A 26,418-nucleotide genomic window follows, 5' to 3' on the forward strand; every position below is an offset into this window, starting at 1 on the left:
TCCAAATAGCCAGTGATTAAACCTTGGATTAAAGAACTTCCCTGGTAAACTGTAAATCAGAACTTTGCATCCATCTATCCATCTAAATGTTGTTTTATTAATAAAATAATATATTTTATTTGACCTTTTTGGTATGAAAAGAACGTATAATTTTATACCCTTAAAAGCCTTTAAAAATCAATTGACTTGACTCATACTTTACCCTCGAATAAATTCATTTACCAGCGTTTTCATTTTAATACTTAGAAATAGACACAAATTTGAAAGTTTACTTCCCCATTTTGCTCCAGAGCAAACTTTCAATCACATTTATCGTTAGTTATGAGATAATGGGTGAATTAAAAAAAGAAATTGAATCAAGAAACCACATGCTATTGTAAACTAGAGGTACTGTGAGCAATGAGCTCACTAAATGATACCCCCGCCTCCCATATGATTATAATGGAAAAGTCCATGTTTTGTTGTGGCCGAGAAACCCCAAATATGTGTCGGATCAAAAAGTAAAATAGGAGGTGCACAATGGCAATATGTTATAAAGATTCTGTAAAAGATTCATTAAATTTCACTCATTGGTATAAGAAAAGTTGCGAATAAGAGATGGGTACCCCAAAGCGTAACAGACGGACGGACATACCGATTTCTATATACCCTCCCACTTTTCAGGCGGGGGGTATAAATACCCTCCCATTTTTCAAGCGGGGAGTATAGAAATGTCCTTTGGGGAAGTTGCTACAAAATCTCTATCTATAAAAAATTTCGGGGTTTTTAAATTAGATGGTTTATATGTTCTTATCACCAGTGACGATCTTTTTTGGATCAAAAGTGATTTTCTTTTCATGTGACTTATGGCAGAATACTTTAAATGTCAACTTTATATTTCCTGAGCTGTACAGGAAAGTATTCAGAATGCATATACATGTATATACATCTACTCAAATCGGCAGTATTTTTTGCTAAAGCATCTGCTTAAGGAAATTTTAAGTTCAGATGAAATTTTAAATAGAGGGATTATAAAGCAATTATAATTTTCGTAATTTTTTTTATAAACTTATTCTAAAAACAGATAAATTTCAAAGTATATCAAGTGATGTGTGACGTGTTTTTTCCGTGTTAGCTGTTTTTACGCCCGATAAAGATTTGCATAAAAGGAAATTGAAAGATATGAAGCACGTTTCTATTAAAACTTTTAGTAAACATTCGGAAGTTACGATTTTCGACGAAAAAGGGGGCATGCGAAACACTTAAGCAGGAAGTTTTGAAATTTTAAAATGTTAGTATTTGGACTATTTCTATTATTTACAGGAACATCGGTACAAATAATAATAAATACAGGTAAGTAATCTTTAAGTAGAGCGATATTATAGTGTTTAAAGCTGGTTTGCTAACATTTTTCAACATTAAAAAAAATTAATATATTGTTTCTCCATTCACGTTATTGATATTCTCATTAATTGATAACAGCAGTAATCGGTGCATTTGAGAATTTAGAACACTCTACCACCAATAAAATTTATGTATAGAGGTACAGTGTACTTTGAGCACTGAGCTCTCTAAACGATACCCTCCGCCTCCCATATGATTATAATGACAAAGTCCATGTTTTGCTAGGGTAGACCCGGAATAAGTGTCAAATCATAAAGTAAAATAGGAGGTGCACAACGGCATCGTGTAATAAAAAATCTGCGAAAGTATAACTAATTTTTATTCAATGGTATAGGCCTGAGAAGTTGCGGATAAGAGATGGATACCCTTCAATATTTTAGAAAGAATGATAGTGTTTGAAACTCTTACTGAGTAGAAGCCTATTTACAATGTAACTAATGTTTAAGAGAGTCAAGGTATTATAGGATGTTGGGCTCAAGTACATTATAAGATGAAAATAGTTCCATTTTTTTCCTCGTAAGAATATATATTTTTGCATATTCATTTATATTCATAAATGTACAAAACAATATAAATTAGAATATATTTTGTATATGAATTAAATGTATGATATTTTAATGAATATTTAGAACCATTGTTGGTGAATTATACCAACCGATTGCATTCTTTATTGCATTCTATATCGTCAACCATGCAATTATTATATCAAATGGATTATAAAATTAATGTACAAAACAAGATATTTAATCTTGCATATGAATTAACTTAAAAGATTATCTGTTCAAACAAATGTTACTATGTTTGCTTAACAGGTCGACAGGTAGACAGGTCGACAGGTTGACAGGTCGCCGGGTTGACAGGTCGACAGGTAGACAGGTCGACATGTAGACAGGTCGACGGGTTGACAGATCGACAGGTAGACAGGTCGACGGGTTGACAGGTCGACAGGTAGACATGTTTATTTAAATATGTAATTCTGTTGACATGTCAACATGTCGTCATAGGTTTGGATTGTCAAATGAAGATGTATACATCTAACTGTTATCAGACATTGTGTGCATATGAAAAGAGAATGGAAATTACACTTTTAGGCATTCAATGTACATGTATCTTATGATATGAGTGACCCCCCCCTAAGATGATACTTGTAGTGATATAACTAAATAAATATACATTGAATTATAAAAAAAAACTGTCTACCTGTCGACCTGTCGACCTGTCTACCTGTCGACCTGTCAAATCGTACAAAAAAAAAATCAAAGTTTGTGTTGTTATTTTAGATCTATTCTTGGTTTTTATTTTACTAAATCATTTCAATCAAGGTGCTTGTAAATATTAATTAAAAAGTAATTTGCATTTATTGTTTTGTACATATATTTATATAAGAATACAATTGATATAATGATACATGAATATTTATGATCTTTCAAAATTATTATAATAACAAAACCGATTTACTGCAGATTATGTGGATGGGACTATTTTCGTCTTATTTTGTACTTGACCCGGATGGGCTGTTGGAAGTGTATCCAGTTATTTTTGTAACCTGCAGTAAGTGCTATGACTGTAAAGGCCGGTATACACGGTATTAAAGATTTGTAATAAAAGAATTGTATTATAATACAAAATTTTATTGTGTATACACTCTTAATACAGTGTTTCATAAGATTTTTCGAATCTTATAAAACTGTATTAAGAATAGAGCAATGCTCTATGCTCTATTTCCTAATACAAGTCTTAACTTACATATCACTTTCAACCAATGAAATGTAATCACTGGGGGTCATCCTATTTTTATAAAAAGCTCACGGTAAATAATAATGGCTGATTTTACAAGTAAAGACATAAAAAACTCGTGGTTTTATGGTTAGGAAAAGAGGACTTGTAGAATATATCAAGCAGTGCATAGTACGAAGATAGACAATGCTATCAAAGTCTCATCCTCCATTTTTATTTTTTTTGACAGAGAGAGAATTATGGCAGGGAAAACATGTTGGAATAAGTAGTTTATTTACAATCTTATAAGACATGTATTAGCGTGAGTACAAGAATGTATTATAATACAAAAGTATTATAATACTTGTATATACTGCAAATCTCATCGTGTATACCGGCCTTAAGCATATGAAATTGATCATTTACCTAAACTCTTGATAAAAGGTCTCTAGGTATAATTGGATGTTGAAACTGATTCTCGGTTATAAAATAAAAAAAAAAACACGTTGATTGTCGTAAATGTAAGCTGTAGAATGTTGTAGTCAGTAACTCAAGGTAGTCCGATCCTCAGATTTATAAAATTAGCAGTTAAGTAATCAAAAATACTCATAAAAGTATCTCCGAATCCACAAAATTATGTTAATTCATCAACAGTATCTCTTTAAAGTTCAAGATTAAAGTTAATCATATTATATATTGGAAAAATTGTCAAATCTCCAATATTCTTGCAGAAAAAGCGAAATGGAATATCAAGCAATGCATGTTATAATTGCAAATAGATCAACAAATATATTTTAGGTTAAAAAATGATTGGTATCCACTATCAGATAAATTGTCATGATTTTTATACTTAATTAGTATTTTTTGTCTTCTATTTCCGTCATGTATTCTATAATACATAGTGAAAAGGGTTGCTATCATTGCAAAACACCACAAATCACTTCTTATTTCATATCATGCTTATAATTATTGGTATCTAAGGCTGGATTCAAGAAAATCATATTTCTTTGAAACTGAATAATTTTTTTTCCTTTTATAGGGTACAAATGTCAACTTTTATAAGACCTTTTCTAAGACTTCAAAAATCTTGAATCTTATAATGATGAATAAAATGAAAATTGTTGCATAAAAAAAAATCATTTTCAAGCTTCATTTTGATGCATTTCAAATTAAATATTTGATATTAATTTTTAGAGTTATCCTTTCTCACTGAGGATCGGATATCCTTAAACAGATAAATCAAAACTTTTGGGAAAAGACCATATCTGAAAGGATAAATGGCAGAGATATGATACATTGAGCCAAAGGAATATTGAAAGTCTTGAAATCAATTACAATTTGAAAATATGCCAACTTAAAAAGTTTTTAAAAATTATTGAGGGATATCTAATGCATAAAAATGCAGTAAAATCTAACCTTTAACCTTTTCAGCCTCTTTTCTGTTATTGCTGAAACAATTTCAACTAATTTTTGCCATAGGATTTATGGACAAAGGGAATGGGATTAAAACAATCAAAATGAATACATTCCTTTTAAAAATCATCTTCTTTACTCCACTTCTTATACCTCTTTTAAAATTGTGAGATTCGTGTCAGATTTCCTGGAGCTAGGGCGGGGCTCTATCGATTTTACAGTAAAAATGCATTGATTGACTAAAAATCTCTCCGCCAGACAATATGTTTAAAACTTTTTCTAGTATATACATGCACGTTGTCGTTATATATGTTAACATGGAATGAAATGTAAAGATAATGAACTGTAATCAAGTGCAAAAGTTCATTTAAAAGAAAACATATTCACAGCAGAGCGATTGGGGACCTTCTAACCAGTGGTGGGACCAGATACCATGAAAGAGTACAAAAGCTCATTGGGCTCATTTTCATAAATTAAAAAAACTAAATTTTCGCGTTAAAACGCGAAACTTTCGCGATATAACGCGCGTAACTTTCGAGAATAAACGCGAAACATTTGCATTATAAGGCGAAACTTTCGCGAATAAACGCGTAACTTTCGCGTTATACTTCCAAACTTTTGCTGTTTAAAACGAGGACATTTGCATAAGTCTTTTAACTTTCTTTTGATTTTGTGATCTAGTTTATTTATAACAATGAAAAGCAAAGGCTATTTTGATCCTGGACCATCACAAGCTATTATTATAAGTTTTCTAGCTATTGAATCCATATTACTGGACACATTTTGTCTTTCTCAACGCTGTTCAATCAATTCAAAGTTTATGAGAGAATTTCAAAAGTTAAACTTCATAATTATGAATTTGCTGTATACCTTCATAGTTCTGACGCTAGTCCACGAACTTTTCAATAACCCCTCGGATATATGATATATATATTGGGAAAAAAGAAAAAGAAACGTAGACCCCTCCTCCTCGATAAATTTTTTAATTAACACTATTCATTTATATTTATTATTTGAAAAGCATCATATGGCACGTGAAGCTCATAAAATGAGACATTGTCCACTCGCTTTAAATCTTTGTTTCTACAGGGTATAATTTTTAGTCCAAAATGATGGATTGCTTAATTTACTACCGTAGAGGTACAGTTGTACTGAATGTTACTGATTAAAAAAACAGCTTGAGAAAAGTGTCAAGTGGAAATTTTCCTAAAATAAAATAATCAGTCTAAAGATTTCTTGAATTCAACAACTGAAAAACATTTCCAAGACAATAAAAATCATTTTGTTAATTGGTAGGGTTTTGAAATAAAAAATTCTGATGACTAATCTATCCTATTCTCGCTTTATTTCTCCAGTGCATCTTCTGAGGAAATGATATTTCATAAATAAATTCATGAAAGTTCCCGTCAGGGTTCATGTTCTTATCTGTCAGTGAAGATAAAGATTCTAGAGTGACATTACTATATGCATATAATAATTTCGCGAAATAACGCGAAAGTTACGCGTTATATTGCGAACGTTTCGCGTTATAACGCGAAAAGTTTTTTTTTTAACGTATGAAAATGAGCCCAATGGGCTTTCGTAGAAGAGTAACAGGCGCGGATCCAGAAATCTTTCCAGTTGGGGGGGGGTCCATCCCAGTCGAAAAAAAAATCCAACCCAGAAATTTCTTGCCAAGCCAAAAAAAAAGTAAACTCGCTCAAACTTCAAAAACTTATTTCGTGGGGGCAGGGAGAGGGGGGTAAGCGATGATTTCTTATGCTTCAAACCATTGACTCTTCATACCAGCTTAACACAAATTTGCGTTTACCAGAGGGGCCTGCGTTTTCCGAAGGGGTCCAAGGTAACTTTTATCTTGCTATGGTATATAAATTTAATAACCTTGCAAATTCCAGGGGGGTCCTGAACCCCCGACCCCCCTCTAGATCCGCGCATGAGTAAGCATCCCTTGTCGACCGATCACATCCGCCGTGTGCTCCTACTCATGATCGGGAAAATGAAAAAAAAATGTAAACAATTCAGCGCTGGTTAGCATTCGACTTAGTGATAGAATATATCATTGTATCGATCTTAAAGCTTTCCTCTACGTATCTATAATAGAATTTGTAAATTTTTTTTACATCAAACGAAATTGTTTACATATCATCAACCTACAAAGTCATTCCTGCTCTTGTTGATCATCGAAAAACTGGGATACATATATAATGTGCATGATATTCATATGAGCTTATTATGGTAGAGTACTAAGTATGTGGGGAAAATGGTATTCAAATCAGTTTCTTATTTAAAATTTTCAAAAAAATAGAACACAGTACATGCAAATATATAGATATGGAATTTGATTTTAAAAAAGTAGTACAGTATTTAGTAAATTTTATTGTTATACCCCCCGCTGGAAAAGCGGGAGGGTATATAGTAATCGTTATGTCCGTCCGTCCCTCTGTTACGCTTTGGGGTACCCATCTCTTATCCGCAACTCCTCTTTGTTATACCCCCCGCTTGAAAAGCGGGAGGGTATATAGTAATCGTTAATTCCGTCCGTCTGTACGTCCGTCCGTCTGTCCGTCCGTCCGTCTGTTACGCTTTGGGGTACCCATCTCTTATCCGCAACTCCTCTCATACCACTGAATGAAATTTGATGCAACTTTCACAGGATCTTTATCACATATTGCCATTGTGCACCTCCTATTTTACTTTTTGATCCGACACACATTTTGGGTTTCCCGGCCACAGGAAAACATGGACTTTTTCACCAGTTATAACCATATGGGAGGCGGGGGTATCATTTAGTGAGCTCATCGCTCACAGTACCTCTAGTTATACCCCCCGCTTGAAAAGTGGGGGTATATAGTAATCGGTATTTCCGTCCGTCCGTCCGTCCGTCTGTACGTCCGTCCGTCCGTCCGTCTGTTACGCTTTATCTCTTATCCGCAACTCCTCTTATACTACTGAGTGAAATTTAATGAAACTTTCACAGAATCTTTATTACATATTGCCATTGTGCACCTCCTATTTAACTTTTTTATTCGACACGTATTTTAGGTTTCAAATAGCAAAACATGGACATTCCCATTATATGTTTACCTATGACGTCACATACAGAAGCTTCTGGATAACATTTGATAGGACGAGTTATTGCAGCCCGGAGGACCGGGCTGCTCTATACATATAAGTTTAAGTGTTGGTGTATGGAGATTGGGGTGGGAGTAGTTATTCAGAAGTAATAATTTTCTAAACATTGAAAAGTTTGTTAATCAGAATGTTTTTTTCCCTTTATGAATTACGAGATACATGATATATTTTCTTCCATAAAGTGAATCTGTAAAAATATATGCGTTTTTCATATGTATCATGTAAAGTTGCTAATCATTTACTATCGAAAAAACGACAGGTCCCCTTTTTTTAAGAATATCGAATTTTTCTTCTCGCATAAAAACGTACTACATATGCACAATTCGTGTTTTATATTCTAAAATTGTAAATTAAATACATTTTTGAATATATTTGATGCATGTGTCTAACTTCGATTTATATTTTATGCAGCCAACATTTACATGTACTTGAGGAATTGATCAAATTTAAAATGGTATTGTTTTTTTTTTATTTTTATCCGATTATGTTTTCTAAATATTCGCGACAATCGTCTCCATCAATAAGACGCATGCCTTTTTACATTTATCGAAGCGGTTTGATGATCAAGACTAATTTCCATTGTTTACTTTATATATTTCCCGGGCGACAATTGATGGTTACATCAATGTTTTCTTGCTCTTCTTTACATATTACCGTAAAACAATGGACATGGACATTATGGGAGGCGGGAGGTATCATTTAGTGAGCCTATTTATTGCTCACAGTACCTCTAGTTTCTATAGTATTGAAGGGTACCCATCTCTTATCCGCAACTCCTCCATTCGACAAAATTTAATGATACTTTCACAGATTCTTTTTAACATGATGTCATTGTGCACCTCCTATTTTACTTTTCGATCTGACACTTATTTCGGATCTCCAAGAGCAAAACAGGCACATTATCATATGGGAGGCGGGGGGGGGGGGTATCATTTAGTGAGCTCATTGCTAACAGTACCTCTAGTTTTTAATTCTGTTAGACCTTTATTATGCCAAATATTTTTTTTTCAAAAAAGATAATGAACCAAGAACCTGGAGTGATGCAAATTCGAAATGCAATCTACTCGGATCAAACAAAAGTGGATTATTTTTTGAACTACCAAATGAATATCAAAACTATATACCACCTAATGGAAATATGTATTGGATAGCTGCAATTCAGATGAGGACAACTCCTTTCAGATTTAACAGTGAGTATGGAAAGAAAAATCTGATTTGAACTTTTTCAAAATTTTTATAGCATCAGAAATTACAATTTAAGAAATTCAGTAAAACTTGACAGTGCCAGGAAGCACGGTCACACAATGTAAGAATAAGCATAAACATTGTGAAGACTTTATATTTACATCCGCTGAATATTTTCTCCTTTATGTCTTAAGAAAACCCATTGCTTTAATCACTGCATGAACTACATTAGGCATGTCGCCTGTACATATTTCTTGATCAGTGGCTGTTCCATCAATGAAACGTATAAAGACGTTCTCATCAATATAAACAATAAAATGTCTTTCTTTGTTTGTTATTACTGGAATGAACGGTCGCAGCTATTGCAGAAAAGAATTACATAACCCGCTTACACGGGTTATGTATTTTTCTGCAACAGCTGCTTCCGTTAATTCCAGTAATAACAAACAAAGAAAGCATTTTATTGTTTAAATGAGCACACACCTCCTTTCTACTAGTACTTGTGTATATAGATCTTCAAAGACCGTCAAATTAAGGTTTCGTCAAAGGTCAACATGTCTAAAAAATTATTTTTAAAATAGCTCCAAAACTATGTGTGGTATAAAGTCAAAATGTTTACAGTTTATAAATATATCATTGATTAATAGATAGAAAGTATCACTTGATAACAAATATTTTTAAAAAGATATTTTTTGAGAAAAATTGTATCAGAAAATGTGCATATTTATAGAAAAATGCACCTGCTTCATTCTGTCTTTTTTGTGAAAACCATCATTGCAGAAATATTATATGTTTATCATTGAAGGGCAAGTTATTGAAAGCATGACATGTATAAAGACAAGACCCCTATAGAATCTGCCATTTGCACTGTACTTTCACTTTCAAGTCTTAACATTTGGACAATATAAACAGGGAAAACAATTTTCCAGAGGCAATCCAAGTCCAACTTGCCCTTCATTGATAAACATATTTTGTTTCTGCAATAATGGTTTTCATTTAGAGCGCGGAATTAATTAGGTGCATTTTTTGAAAATATATGCATTTTTAAGAATTTTTCTCAATTTATATTTCTTCCAAGTATTTTTTTTATCAAGTGATACTTTCTATCTGTTAATCAATGAAAAATTCATAAACAGTAAAAGTCTTAACTTTATATCTCATATAGTTTTGGGGCTATTGTAAAAATAAATTTTATGACATGTTGACCTTTGACGAAACGTTAACTTCATTCATAGCAATAAATACATGAGCAAAGTTGTTTTTTATCTTGTCAATAGAAATACATGTAATTCAAACGTAAAATATACTTCTTAGTTTGAACTACGTACAAATTCTTTATCAAAGGAAGATAATTAAGAATTAGATGGAACCACATATTTAAAAAGAACCATATGGTTAGACACGTTCTTTGCATAGAAAAACGTGTGATATTTTCAAAAACAGCAGTCTATCATAAGTCCTATTGGTATGTAATCATCTCCAGTCAGTGTAGATAAACTTGCTCGTCATTACTCTCGGGAGGCTTTAGCCAAAGTCGATGAATAAAGTATGACATAGGAAAATCTTGAAAAATCTTCTTTTCATAAACAGCAAATTTAACATAATTATTAATATCTAAGTGGAAAAATTCTCAGCTAGTGTAGATTCAAATCATGTCCCCCGATGATACGTTGGGGCCACAAAGGCCATTCGGCTATTAATACATAAATGTCATGAAGTTCTTTTTGATTTTGTGCAGGCAGTAGAGAAAACGATAAGCCGTAGAATAAACTAAACAAATATTATTATACCTCATTATAAATATTCTAAACAACGCTTTATCTGATTGGTTCTAAGTTATCACGTGATCGGGCCGTAAAACTTCATATTTCCCGGTCGTCGGCACGCTTTTCATCATATTCCACCTCTTCGGAACACCAAGTGTATTTTCCCGCAATATAGTTCTAGTTCGTTGAACGAAAACTTCCGAGAGAAGTATAGACGTCACAATAGCCTGGTTTAAGTCACAAAACTGATGATAATGTGGGTTTTGTAAAAGGGTGAATTTACCATGCATCGGACACATACCTTGCATCGGACAACTTTAGACAATAAATTCTCTTTCAACTTAAGAGTTCCGTGTATTTATTTGTTTCTGTCTTGAAGCTGAAGATTTAATTTTTTTGATGATACTGATTGTTGTTATCATGTTGTGACAAAATACCCCGAAAATTGCCTTGAAGTTACGTCATATTTTACATCATCAAAGGGAAATAACCAGAAATTTATGATTTTGCCATTTCTAGAGTTATCGTTCTTAAAATTCGACTTCAACGGAACGAGTCAGACTTTGATGAATAAAGTCAAAGATTGGTAATTTTACCTAAATTTAAAAAAAATTTCACGTCGATGTTCGTATAATTCTTTTTCGAGCTAGTTCTCACTAGTATGTTCATTTCTCCGTACATCGGACACAAATTAACCATGCATCGGACACTTTCCGATGCAAAGGTAAGCACTACCATTTTCATACAGAACCCAGCTGATAGCTGGTTTTTTGCGTATAAAGAAAATAAAAACTATATTTTCAGTCAAAATACAAGTTATCGATATATGACGTCTGGAATTTGACTCAGTTTATTTCTACAAATCAGAATATGATAAACCATGAAAAAAGGCGCGAATTACCGCATTATAAGCATTTTAAAGCATTTCTATTTTGAATCGTTCTACATTTGTGCAACGATATCGTCAATTAAATATAAGTTGAGGGTTATTTCTTAGATAAAAGATAAAAATATATCCATATCAAGCATTTTAAAGCACTTTGATAAAGATGCATGGTAAACAATGTCCGATCCATGGTGAATTTTGAGTTATTCCTAAAAACTCGATTTTTGAGGATATTTTCTCAATGAAGGGCAAATAATTGTGTCCCAAATTAATATTTTAATCACAAACTAATTGTTAAACTCCATTTTGATAAAAGTGAATTTGAGAGCGGTGCCGAATTTGAAAGTTTATATCTATTTCAAAGGTTTTGCTTGTTTAGGTATGATAAACAATTCATTGCATGAATGTTCGGGAAAAATGAAGACTTATTCTGCCAAGAAATATCATATTCCCCTCGGGCGAAGCCCTCGGGGAATATGATATTTCTTGGCTGAATAAGTCTTCATATTTCCCTCACTATCATGCAATAAATGAATAATATTTATTAAATTAAAAAAATATCAAAGCTAACACACTCTCGCACGCCCTCTCTCACAAAGAAACAAAATTTAACTGAATTGTATAATAGGCAATATTGACAATGAAATAAAGATTTAACTCTAAACATAATCAATTGTCAATAAAACAGATCTTGGTTTCAGAACATAAATAATAACTTTACTTGAAACAATCGAATAGAAAAATCAAAACTGTACAAAGAACGGTAAATGATATATTTATAAACTGTAAAAGTTTTATCTTTATAAAAAACATAGTTATGGAGTATTCTTATGTTAAACTTTTGTGGCCCCACCCTACCCCCCGGGGTCGTAAAAATAATTTTTTGGACAGTCATGTTGATCTTTGGCAAAACCTCAAACAGTTAATTTCGTGTGAAAACTGTTACATTTGACTTTACACCACTGGGCCTTCATACATCGAACACTGTCCCTCTGATTCCAGCCCTGGACTCACAGGTCCCCAGTTGGACAACTTTAAAAGAATTTACTCCATGTTATACAGTCGGAAATGTCATCAAATTTCCATATGGACCGTCCACGTGCACTACGCCCTGCACATGGCCGACTTGTTCGTCCTCTCGGCTCTACACACGACCAAACTCCTTCTTGAATTCCGAAAACCTACTGAAGCCCTGGGTTTATAATCATAACCCCTCTGCACGGCTGGACAAAGAAATGCATATGCAGTAAAAATGAACGACTCCTTGGCTACCCGTTTACATGACTTACTTCTGAAACTTGCCATGGAAAATCGACTACAGGACCAAAATCAAAACGTGGCCGCACACTTGACATCCAGCAACGACTCTCCCTGACCAAACCGGTTACACAAAAAAATAGCCGTATTTGCGAACACTCTCTTTTACGGAGCCAAACTATGGATATAATTACTCGTACATCTAAATACACACAAAATAACAAAACTAATAAAAACTTAATTGAACTTCATCACATACGCCCCCATTTATCACAAAATGTCCATAATTTTAAAATAAATCTCTATGAAGTTGAAACCAAAACGAACTGCCATTTTATTTTCATTTCCTGAGATGTGCGTACGGTGTATTGGTACTCTTGAAGTACTAGACTCCATTGTAAAAAATATCGGATTTTCTGATCTCATCGTCTTTAATCATTGAAGTGCACGGTGGTCGGACTCTATAATAAATTCCTTACCGTGCAAATACTTTCTTAGACATTTAAGAGAATTCAACCCATGCCATGGCATCAGTGTTTCCCAAACACATCTTGTTTGGTCTGTTTTACTACATGTAGCTTGCTCTTTTTCTGACACTAGGTCTGCCATCTTCAATCTTCGACAACTTCTCTCTTGTCTCCTTGATGTAGCTGAGAACAGACGGCTGTGATTGTTTACTTTTATCTTCACCTGCCTCCAATACGAAATCTCAAAAGGTGAAAATACTGTCGATTCCTGTGGCACCTCGATCTCTGTAAGCAAATAGGAGGTATGGTTATAATTTATACCACTTGCTTGACTCATCCTTGGTATAGATCTATACATTGCATCCGTTTTAACTCCCATTAAAACTCTCAACTAGGCCATTGGCTCGAGGATGATAGTGAAGCATATGGAGGTTACGAACAGTATTCAAGATCAAAAATCCATAATAGGAGCAGAGCAAACACGGACCTCTAGAACATTAGAGGTGGGATCAAATGCCATGGAGGAGTGAGCATCCCCTGCCGATCAGTCAGTCAGCATTTGACTCCATGATATATTTTATTTGCTGACAAGGTCATTGTATCGACCATAGAACTTACGAAATGATGACTTTAAACGAGACTGCTGATATTCTTGCTTCACCAACTTGTTTGTAAATAATCTACCTCGTTTTAAAAATTGTGGATACGTACAGCATGCTCTTGTACTTCGAATCAACTGATAGAAAAGTTAAAGTAAACACGATTTTTACAGAGCTTGGTTGTTAGATTACCATTAACTCTTTTTTTTCAGTAAAATATCCAAATATGATACAGATGTGTAAGACTCTGTGGTATCTAGTATCTGAAGCTCACCAGGATATATCGTATGGATATTACCATTGTTAATTGACAATACGTCGTCGATATATCTAAATGTCGAGTTTAAGGCCACAGTAAGTGTTTCCTGACTCCGTAGAGGTATTGCTTCATGGTATCTTGTAGCATATTCGCAGATACCAAGTACAAATTGATAACCTCTTTGGTAACGACCCAAATGTCCTTTCAATTGTTTTTACAATCCTGAGAACCTGGACTGGAGGAACTTTGCTTACCTTGCTTTTAGATTTCCCTTTCTGACACTTACGACAAGACCGACAGTACTGGGTTTCTCTTGGTATTGTCAAAAATCCCCGGCCAGAAAAAAAAATGCTTAAGTATCCTCTCTCTTGTTTTCTTAATGCCAAAAAGGTGCCCTGCCACCGGAATATCATGTCCATTCGGAATTTCGTTGGAAGCACTAATTGCTTTACTATCCCTTCTGTATGTGATCTGAAATTTATTTACAGCATAACTTGCTCAATTGATAGGAAACTTTCCTCTCCCTTTGGAATTCTATTTACTACCTTCTTTTTGTAGGATTCCAATGTAGGATTCTTCTGCTCTCCTTAAACCAATCTTCCTTTGAGAAATCTTTACCAAAGAAGCGCCGAGTGTTCAACACTTCTGGGTCATCATGTCTTTTATTTAATACCGTCCTAGTTACTAGTCACAAGCCCTAGTCACATTTTTCTCTACCTTGATCTTACAAAGCTATCTCCTTGTCAACAGTGATGTCTACACGAGTATAGTTTCCTACAAAAGATCTGAAAACGGTGTATTCGTTACTGAAGCCAGTACCTTACCTGTGGCATAAAGTGTCTCGACTTCAACCTACACTTCAGGACATTTCTCTACACATCCATTTGCAAGAGTCACCCCCTATCGCCCTCTGTTAAATCATCTCTCCTAATCAATTTATCTGCTACCAGAATCGAAGTGCATCCTGTGTCCCTTAACACAGAAGCTTCTTTACCATTCACCTTTCCAGTCTCAATTTTCACTTGTCCCCATATTTCACCTTCCTTGATTCAACAACAACTGGTATCTCTAAATCACATCCCTTCCTTGTCGGCGAGTAAATTAACCCTACTTAACTCTTCGGTAGGTTGCACTGTCTTAGGCTTTTCTACCCATTGTTTCCCCGACCTTAATTAAGTCCTTATCAGTTGATTGACGTAAGGGACAAGTGTTTATAAAAAGTCCAATCCTTTGACACACAAACACCAGATTTTCCAGATTGTTTTGTTGAGTTGGCTTAACCCTATTATCTTTTGAGGTTCTATTGGGTTGCATTCTATTCGTTAATACCACTGAACCACGATGTGGATTATGGTAGGCTTCAGCAAGCTCGATCATTTCTTATTTTCATCTGCTGATTTTGGTTGCCTCTCTTTTAACAACACCTGTTAATCCTTAGATGAACTTTTGGCCATCTGCTCTCTTAAAATCACAACTACCAACACATCAAATCTCTTGTTAACTTTTTCTAATTGGCATACGTGAAATATGTGCTGAAAGTGGTTTAGAGCATGAGTATAACATTCTCTGAAAGTTTCATTTGGGTATTGCTTACAAGTTCTAAACTTATCCTTGTATGTACTAGCTGTCAAATCATACATTTTCAGCATTGCCTTCTTGATGATGTCATAATCATTGGACTCGCATTCCCCCATGTGTGCATATATATCCAACGCCTTACCTGTTAATTTAGGAACTAGTTGCAAAGCCCATTTCTGGTTTCGGCCACTTATGCAGATTTTCCATTCTTTCAAAAGACTTTAGAAATACAATGTACATCAGTATCCTCACCTGTTCGGCTAGTGTGCCTATATTTCTGCTCTTGTTCTTCTAAATCTAATTCCCTCATTTTTACCTGTAACCTCGTTTTTCCATTTCTCTTTCCATAAGCTGTCGTTTCTCCTCCGTATCATTTTCCAGTATCTGTTTTTCTCTTTCGCTTCCTTTTCCATTGCTAATTTCTGCAGTCCCATTCCCTGTCTCTTTACTTCCCTCTGTTCCACCGGTCACGGTACCCTATTGATAGAGCGTTCGCTAAGTGATCGGGAGGCCCTAGGGAAACCTAAGCCGTAAATATAGGTAGTGACTGTTCCTTCGCCAAGCGCTCGGCACTAGAAGTGAAAGTCACGGGTCTTTCGGACATGACCTTAAAAACGTAGGTTCGCATCGCGGTAGGATTTGGCACGATAAAGAACACTTACTGCTCAATGGCCCTGAGTGCCGAGTAAAGGTCCAACTTTGGCATATGATGACGTCTAAATATTAGAAAAAATCTCGAATTGGACGTTAAACAATATAAATCAATCAATCCTGTTCAACACGTTCTTCCTTCTCTCTCAATTGCTGAGGCATGTTTCCAGAAATGCAAACAGACGGATAAATCCTGACCTTTACTGTCTGCCTTCTGAATCCAATTGGGCAACGACCTTGAAAACAGACACAAGGCAACAGAATGTACAAACCGAAAAAAAATCAATTAACTGAAAAGACGAATCACAAAATTGAACGAATTACGATAGATTTTTTCTACAACACACAACATTTCTAACGAATATCTTTTTCTCTATACAGTAATCACCACAAAATCCATCGCTGGACAAAATTACTTAACTCTCAGAGTATGAATCACATGTCTATTTTACCCTGAATTTTCAGCTTTTTTGAAGTTGCTAATTTGATTGTACTAAAATGCCATTGATTTTTTTGCATACCCGGTGTTTTCGTAATAGTAATATTATTAAAAACTATAATTTCAGAATGCTTATATATTCGTGGAGATAAAGTCCCCAAAACACAACTTCCAAAATTTAATACAGTTCAACCGGTTTATGAATGCTATGAGTTTTGTAATGGATCTTTTTTTGCATTATCAGTAAGTATTTTTATAATAAACTTTTCCTTCAAATAATTTCTTTATTTGACTTAGTTAGTTTCCATTTTCCATACTTATAAGTCAATGTCCATTATTTAAAATCATGAACTTTCATGAGCTTCTCTCCGAAGCGTAAAAGTCTCTAAACCTGTTGCGTTATATTTTTATGCCCCCTTAAACGAAGTTTCGGGGGTATATAATTTTAGTCGTGTCAGTCCGTCTGTCTGTCTCTCTGTTTGTCCATCTTTCTGTCCGTCTTTCTATCTGTCTCTCTGTTTGTCCGCAAAACTTTTACCTTGCCCATACCTTTTGATTTAGTAAAGCTATGACTTTCATATTTAATACTTGTATTATTTGTGACAAGACATTTCTTTGGGTACCACCAAATTTGACCTTTTGACCTTGGAGTTTGACTCACTTTTACACAAAAATTTCAAACTTTTACTTTGGCCATATCTTTCGAACAGTAGATACCAGGGCATTTATACTTCACATATGCATTTTTTGTGGCAAGGCCTTTTATTGTATTCCACCAACCTTGACCTTTTGAACTTGACCTCGGAGATTTCCGTACTTATGAAGCTTTAATACTTCACATATGTATTCCCTGTAGAAGACCCTTCATTAGATCCCAATAACCTTGAGCTTCTGACCTAGACCTTGGAGTTTGACCAATTTTTAAAAAACAAACCATGACCAAATCTTTCAAATGGTTAGAGCTAGTGCATTCATACTTTATTTATTTAATTCTTGTGACAAGACTTTTGATATCAAAACCTTTGACCCTTTGGCCTTGACCTTGGAGTTTAACCTCCTTTTTAAAATTTTTAACCTAGGCCATAACATTTGAAGAGTTAGGCCTAGGGCTTCTATACTTCACATATGTATTTTTTGAGGCAAAACTGTTAAGTGGATATCAATAACCTTGACCTTTTGACCCTGACCTTAGAGATTTCCGGACTTATGGAAAAACATTAACTTTGGCAATAACATTTGAATAAATAGGGCTAGGACTTCCATACTTCACATATGTAATACTTGTGGCAAAACATTATTGGATACCGATAACCTTGACCTTGACCTTAGAGATTTCTGGACTTATGAAGAAACATTAACCTTGGCAATAAGGGTTAGGGCTAGGGCATCCATACTTCACATATGTATTTTTTGCTGCATGTCCTTTTATTGGGAACCAATAATCTTGACCTTTTGACTTTGACCATATAAATTTCCGGACTTATGGAAAAACATTAACTTTGCCAATAACTTTTGGATGGTAAGAGCTAGGGCTTTCATACTTCACATATGTCATCCTTGTGACTAGACCTTTCATTGAGTACCAATAACTTTGACCTTCTGATCTTGATCTTGGAGATTGACCTGCTTTTGAAATATTTTTAACCTTGGCCATAACTTTTAAACGGGCTAGGGCTTCCATACTTCATACATGTATTCTTTGTGGCTAGACCTTTCATTGGATACCAGTAATCTTGACCTGACGACTTTGATCTTGAAGAGTTCTGTATTTACGAGAGAAAAAAACTGTAAGCTAGTCATAACTTTGGAACTGATGATGATAGAGCTTTCATATCTTACAATAGTATTTCCAGTTAGGAGACCCTACTTTGGGTACCAATATATTAAATTTGCATTTAAGAAAAGTTTAATCTTCACTATGCTGTCATACGGGGCATCAGTGTTTCACAAACACATCTTGTTTTTTTTTATATAAATGTATGTAGAATCAAAATAAATTTTCGCATAGCAACTTTGAAAAACACGTATCATATAAGATTTGAATATTTCTAACTCCCGTTTTAATTGTAGAAGCAGTTATCTATGATGTCAACATTTTTATGCCCCCGTAAACGAAGTTTCGGGGGTATATAGTATTTGTCGTGTCCGTCCGTCTGTCTGTCTAGCTGTCTATCTGTCTGGGCGTCTGCAAAAATTTTAACCTTGCTCATTACTTTTGATTTAGATGAGCTACGACTTTCATATTTCACATGTGTATTCCCTGTGACAAGACCTTTCATAGTGTACAACCAAATTTGACCTTGACCTTGGAGTTTGACCCACAAAATATCCAAACTTTTACGTTGGCCATAGCTTTTGAACGGTAGTTACCAGGACTTATATGCTTCATAATTATAAAGTATGTATTCTTTATGGCAAGACTTTAATTGGGTATCAATTACCTTGACCTTTTAACCTTGGAAATTTCGTACTTATGAAAAAACTTTAACCTTGACCATAACTTTTGAAAGGTAATGGATAGGGTGAGAAGACCAATTAGTGGGTACCAAGAATTTTGACCATTTGATGAGCAAATGCACTAAAATTTCCATTTATTTATTTTTATTTTTTAATTATTTATTTATTTTACTTTGAAAACAATCTTTAGAAAGATAACTATTTCAGCTTTGAATAGCTTGTGCTTTTCCTTGCATGGATGCTTTTTAAATTGTGAAAGTACTTTTTGAAATGCTAAAATTTAGTTTGTGGCCGATTTGTACCATTACTATTTTATTCCAATTACAGTCAGATCAATGTGCTTGCACAAGTACTGTACAAGAAAATGATGCAGTATGTGATAACCGCTTATTTATGAACACTCAAATGGACTTCTACAGCGCTACCGGCTATTTAGAATACACTACATTGGGTGCAACCAATTTAAAAGGTAGGAATTAGGTTAAGAATATATCTATGGAACGCCAAATTAGATTATTCCAATAATTTTTCTATGTTGTGTTATATTTTTTGGCTTGTCTTTTTTTAAAAGGTAGGTAAGGTTTCGAAAGATTGGCTGACGTATAACTAAAATATATCCACAAAGAATTAAGAATTTGAAGATAGGTACAAATCAATATTGAACTTATGTTTAATTCATTTGCACTTACCTATTTTAAAATCAAATTCATCCTGTCCTAAATTCAATTATACCAGTCTTTAAGTCATTGTACCTATGTGTATATAATTGAAAGTTCATTTCAAATTCATTTAGAATTGAAGATAGTTACAAATGTTAGAAGATACAAAGATTTGTAGGTACAAATATCAAATTTTTTTTTTTTTTCTTTTTGAAAGTCTTTTTCTGTCCGCAAAACATTACTTTTAGAGACAAAGAACTAGTACATGTATGCTGAAATAAGAACACATACTAGCATACATTTACAAATTGTAATACCATATTGTAATGCAATATTTATGGAACTAGAAGAGATGTAGTCTAGTATGATAACCTACGTGTTTTTAGCAGTAGTACTTATCTACAAGCATTAGAATATTGGTATCTTTTATAGGAAGAAATGAACCTAAAGCAGATAATGTTGAGCTATTTATAAGCAACCCCTTAAAACCAAGAAGCGGCGTCTCCATGTAAAACAAATCTATCTCAAAAGGGACGTTAAACAGAAACATTTTATTACATCCCCCCCCAACTTTGAAATTTCGGTTTTTGGTTGCTGTGCTTGTAGAGTCAGTGTAACATTTAACAATTCAAATTTCTCAAATAATTAAGAGTTTTAAAAATTTAATACATTAGTTCAAATTTCTAAATTTCAAAAACTTAAACTGATTTCGTTTATTGAATTTTAATATTTGAGTTCAAAAACTTAAATTTTCAAATTTCCAAAGAGGTTATTGCTTTTGATTGGTCTCCCAATATCGATGGCCATGAGTTTGATACTGAGTACTGTTTGACCGATTTTAACCTCATCCCCCATAAAGGTTATTACAACGTTAACATTTCTAATATGTGACCTTTTTGGACCATTTCCTGCTTGTACTTTGCCATTTCACACAGTATAAATATCTCGTTTAGATTATCGATTCCAGAAATATAAAGCAGCTATATCATGCGCGGTACTAGAGGGACCCCTGGAATTTGCAGAGTAATTATTTAAATATATTTATTAAACCAACTAAAAGCGACCTTGTACCCCACCTCCCCCCCTTTTTTTTTTTTTTTTTAAAAATCCGCGTTTTTTACAGACCTGAGGTCAATTACTTTGAAATGTAATGCATTGAATGACAATTACTTTGGAATTTTTACTATTACAATTACAATTACCATTACTCTCATTCAGAAAAGTAATTAATTAAATCACAATTACTTTTTTAAAGTAATGAATTATATTACACATTACAATTTATAAGAGAAAAACACAGAACGTACTCAATTTATACCTATAAATTAATTTGCACACTTTTTGCTCGATTAATATGCTATCCCTCAGATCTATAAATCAGAGTGGTATTTGGATTTTGGATTCATGTATCATTTTCATGTAATCTACAGTTGACAAAGAAAGTGGATCAAAACACTTTTATTCAATGTTGTAGTTTTCTATAAAAAGAATTATTTAGTTTGTCTATCAATTGCCATTTAATAATATAAAAAAAATTGTAGGATATAGGATTTCATTTTAAGACTATAACATCATTAATAAAAAATAACATCTCAGTGATTTGTTTCAGATTCAAAAATAAAAAGAGACTAATATACAAAATGAGAGCTACAGTGCCACCCATTGAAAAAAATGTATATTTATTACCTCAATTGCAAAAAAGCTAGATTTCAAAAAATTCCCTACTTTGTAATCAAGTTATTTCGTAATTGACATCTGCACGAAGCGCGTTAGACCGAATTATCTTGCAAACAAAAATGACCGTATAAATGGACGAAATTTTCGATCATCTCAATATCAGGGCCGGGGGGGGGGGTATTAACAACAATTATAAGCAATGTTTTGTTGTGGAAACAGAGAAAGAATATGTAAGTATCACACGGTAAGTAATATTTTGATGTGCCAATTTGAAAAAAAAACATGGAGAAATAAATCGAGAAACATCGTACTTTTTTGTGCGCAATAAAAATACAGTTTTTTTCAATGGGTGGCACTGTAGCTCCCCGGTCTGTCAATATATTTTTTTCGGAGAGCTACAGTTCTGCTAGTGAGCTATTTGAACGGATCAAAGGATCTGTTTTAAATCAGATTGACCACCACCACCACAAAATAGGTTTTCACGTTTGGGAAAGGAGTTTACAATTAATTTCGGATTTTGTTGTTGTTGATTTTTATATATTTAGATTCGCGCATTACGAGATGATTTGTGTCAGGATGACTCATCCCCCCCCCCTAAATAATAATTTTTATTAAAACATTACATGGTCATATTATCGAATGAAAATGAATTTTCTTTAAGTTAACGGAACAGGTGACTGTGCGGCCGTGATTTTGGTGAATGGAACAAATATAGGACTGATGCATGAATTTCTTCCCTGCGATAAACAGCTACCTTATTTGTGTAAGTAAAACAATTCATGCATATGCTTCTTTTAAAATAATGTCAACCCGCTTTTGGTGTCTTATTGGTAGGATGTCATTATTTATTTTGACTTATTGTGTCAAATATAAACACCTTATCATATGTCATACAAAAGTAATCACCTAAGTTATTTTCTTCAAAAATTCAAAAAGTTAGAATGAAGGTCAAAGGGTGAAAAATTGTGACCTTGACCTTGAAGTTTGACCTACTTTTCAAAAAATTTAACCTTGGTCATGACTTTGGAATGAGAAGAGATAGGGGTTTCAAATTTGACACGTGCATTACCTGTGACAAGATATTTCCGAGCAGGCTATGATTTCTGAGCCTTATCCTTGACCTTCACCACTAACATTTTTTTTATAAAAAAAATCAGCTTTGGTGATTACTTCTGAATTTCGTATGATAGGGCGTTCATATTTGACTCACTGTCTTTGTGGGTGAGATGTCATCTCACTCACAAAGGCACCAACAGTGAGGGACCACAATTCTTTGAATTTGCTTGTTATTATTAGCTCACCTGAGCCGTTTCCATCATTTAAGCGTTCACGAAGAATGGAGACTTGATCCATTCATGTTCAAATTCGTTTTTTATAGCTCTAGTAAACCCATTTTCCACTAAATATGCTTAACTGTTAATTTTGAAATTATCAAATAATAAGTCGTTCAGTAAAATGAAATGATAAAATGTTTTGAAGATGACATTACTGAGAACATGATTTTAGAAAAACATAACTTTTCTGAATTTTGAAAATTGAGAAATATTTTGTGTCAGAGGATTGTCAACGCCCTCTTTCTTTGTCCAACGTTGTCGTTGTTGTTGTTTCCGTTGGCGTCTTTAACTTATCACATTTTCATCTTCTTCTCAAGAACCACTGGGCCAATTTCAACCAAACTTGCCACAAAGTATCCTTTGGTGAAGACGATTTGAGTTTCTTCAAATGAAGGGCCACACCCTCTTCCAAGGAGAGATGATTATGAATAAGTGATAAATCAATGGTATCATTTAAAAATCTTCTCAAGAACCAGTGGGAAAGGAAAGATAAAACTCGTGTGGATGAATCCTCATATTGTTTAGACTCAAGTTTGTTCAAATCATGACCCCCGGGGGTAGGGTGGGGCCACAATGGGAGATCAAAGTTTAACATAATAATACATAGGAAAAATCTTTTCCCCAAGAACCACTGGACCAGGAAAGATGAAACTCGTGTACAAGCATCCTCTGGTAGTGAAGTTTCAAATTTATTAAAATCATATGACCCCCGGGGGTAGAGTGGGGCCACAATGGGGTATCAAAGTTTAACATAGGAATATAAGGAGAAATCTTTAAAAATCTTTTTCTCAAAGACAGCAAAGCTGATTGGTTATAGTTATATTGATCTTCTGAAAGTTTAAATCTTTAAAAATCTTCTTCTCAAGAACAGCAAAGCCATGATTGGTCATAGTTTTATGGAAGCAGCCTCTGGAAGTGTTGATTCAATTTTGTTCAAATCATGACCCCTGGGTCAAGGATGGGCCATTATAGGTGATCAAAGTAGGATCCTTCTTAAGGACAGGGAAGCTGTGATTGGACGTAGTTATATGGAAGTATCCTCAGCTAGTGTAGATTCAAGTCAGTTCAAATCATAAATCCTGGGGGTAGAGTTGGGCCACAATGGGTGATCAAGGTTTTAAGTAGGAATACATGGGAAAAATTAAATTCTTTTCACAAAGACATGATTGATCAATTTAAAAGCATCAAAAAGGGTAATGTGTATTTAAATTTGTTCAAATCATGACCAATCAGAAGAATAGAGGCGCCATTAAAGTGGACCTTAAAAATAACAAAGGAATATGAAAGCTATATTAATAAAATTTTGCTTTTTTCTTATACCTGGCTAGTTGCTCAGGTGAGCAATGTGGCCCCTGGGCATCTTGTTATAATGGTTACGTCAAGATACGCTTTTATGATAGTCATTGATGCAGACATTCTAATGAAATTTTTACTCAGCGACATTTTCCTGACAACTGTTTTAACCTTGGAAAAGGCAGAGTGTATATTGTATGCTTTGCAAAATTATAATAAGCTTCGATGATAATCATTCTTTGTGTGGAAAAACGATTTAGTGAACATTAACTTTTGTAGGCCAAAGCAATACAGCTGAGATTCGTATTAATGCTATCCTGCATAAAGAAGATAAAAATTGGACTGAAGCTGTAAAAAGTTGTAGTATTAATGAAAATATTGTGAGGGGTTCCTTTGATGGTTATTACGCCCTCAAAGATCCTCCTATAAGTACCATAATGGCATGGACAGGAATATCAAGACGAATTATTAATCATTGGAGTAGCGGTATTATTGGTATAGCCACATTTACTAATTAAAATTATTTGTGCTCAAATTTTATTGTCAGCATTATCTGAGTTCTTCAATCTTGCAGATCTTTTATCTCTGCAAAGATGATATTTGATTTCTTTATATCTAGAAAGTTTAAATATAAAATTGGACTTGCTCGAAGTCGTCATTGGTTTTGCCTTGATGAAAGAGCAAGTTCCACTTAGGGCCTTTCTGGGCCCTATTAATTTCTGCAAATCAAATCTACTGTTTTGGTTGACAATGCAGTGTCATTTATCACTTGTATGGCACGCCAATTTCACAAAAATTAGTTAAACATACCGGTAGTTTACAGTTGATAAACTAGGTTTATCGACTGTAGTTTACGAACCGTGAACCAAAGTTAACAATTCGTTAACATATAGTTTTCATCTATAAAACTATATTTAACAGTTGTAAACTATAGTTTACGAATGCTAATCTACGTTTATCTGTTTTTATGAATAAATTTTAAATTAGAATTTCCTATAGTATTTGAAGACATGGTAGTATGATAATTTAAGCTTACAACATATTCTTTTCTATTTTATTTACATCCCTTCAAAATAATCACCCTTTACTTCAAAACATCTCTGAAGTCATGTTATCTAGCTTTCGACACATTTTCCGTAAATTTTCAAAAGTTTTCTAGAAATTTGCAATATACTTATACTTAGAGAGATATCTCTTTTACTTAGTGAGATATCTCTTTTTTAAGAGAGATATCTCTTCCACTTAAACAGAAATCTATTTCTCCTTGGGAAATATATCTTTCCCGAAAAGAGTTTATCCTATACCAGTTTTCTCTCTAAGGTATAAAGATATCTCTTTTAGTCAAAGAGATATTTCTTTTAGTTAAAGAGATGCCTCTATAAGCTAAAGAGATATCTTTCTATGCTAATGAGATATCTCTCTTATTGAAAGATTTTATTAATTTCACGAATAAGTAGTAGAAGGGCTTGCCATAAAATGTCCGTATTCAAGTTCTTTTTTTTTTTTTCAATTTTCAGTTACTAGTTTTTATCATAATTATCATTTTTTGGTTGTTATTCAGTAATTTCGTTTTTTCCTTATTTTTTTTTATATTCGTTTTTATTTTGTATTTTCTTGTATAATTTTGTGTGTTTTTTTACATTTTCGATTTTATTAATAACTTTTTAAAAATCTTTCTTTTATATAGTATATTTTCGTTTTTTTTTAAATTTAATTTTGGTTTGCAGAATTGGGCTTCCATGTTTAACTAAATAATGATAAGCTTTAACATTTTGTAGATACCACAGATTCATACGACTGCTTAGCGGTAAGCAAAGACTCAGAAAACAGCACCGTACAAATTCATGCCAAAAACTGCAGTGATTTACTTCCTGATCTGTGTGAACGATCCGGTAATACTTGTGAGATGTTCAAATTTGTTTACCATGTATGAGAGTCAATGTTTGATAAAATAAATGTTTTTAAACAAATTTTCCTATTAAAATTTATTCTGTTTCAAGTAAAATCACTTTCTTAATTACACCTAAAAACTCATTGACAGAGGTTTTTATTTACATTTTGTAACGTTGCTTGTAAAGATTCTGCACATTTTACTTACTGTTTGCGAAAGCTGCAGAACAGTGGCTCTCCGAAAAAAAATTATTGACAGACCAAAGAGCTACAGTACCACACATTGAAAAAAAATGTATATTTATTGCGCTCAAAAGGTTCGCTGTTGGTCGATGTATTTCTCCAGTTTCAAAAACATTTAGCTTCAAATATTTTTT

At 33.6% G+C, this 26,418-nt stretch overlaps 1 protein-coding gene and 1 long non-coding RNA gene across 2 annotated transcripts; both read left to right on the forward strand.

Annotated features, from left to right (window-relative positions):
- Positions 1-715: 715 nt before the first annotated feature.
- LOC134265532 (uncharacterized) lies at positions 716-16,877 on the forward strand. Its single transcript, XR_009991767.1, has 3 exons — positions 716-1,332; positions 8,661-8,834; positions 16,859-16,877. It is a non-coding gene; the product is annotated as an uncharacterized LOC134265532 (long non-coding RNA).
- Positions 16,878-19,244: 2,367 nt separating this feature from the next.
- Positions 19,245-26,052, forward strand: LOC134265524 (uncharacterized; the record flags this gene model as incomplete). The annotated part of the gene is made up of 5 exons (XM_062747743.1): positions 19,245-19,253; positions 19,516-19,657; positions 22,186-22,287; positions 24,431-24,646; positions 25,930-26,052. Coding segments are annotated over exons 1-5 (592 nt in total), but the record flags the coding sequence as incomplete, so codon positions are not given.
- Between the last annotated feature and the right edge of the window lie 366 nt (positions 26,053-26,418).

Source organism: Saccostrea cucullata, unplaced genomic scaffold (assembly GCF_032062105.1).
Source record: "Saccostrea cucullata isolate Sc308-1 unplaced genomic scaffold, CSIRO_AGI_Scuc_v1 ctg836, whole genome shotgun sequence".
Classification (NCBI taxonomy): Eukaryota; Metazoa; Mollusca; class Bivalvia; order Ostreida; family Ostreidae; genus Saccostrea; species Saccostrea cuccullata.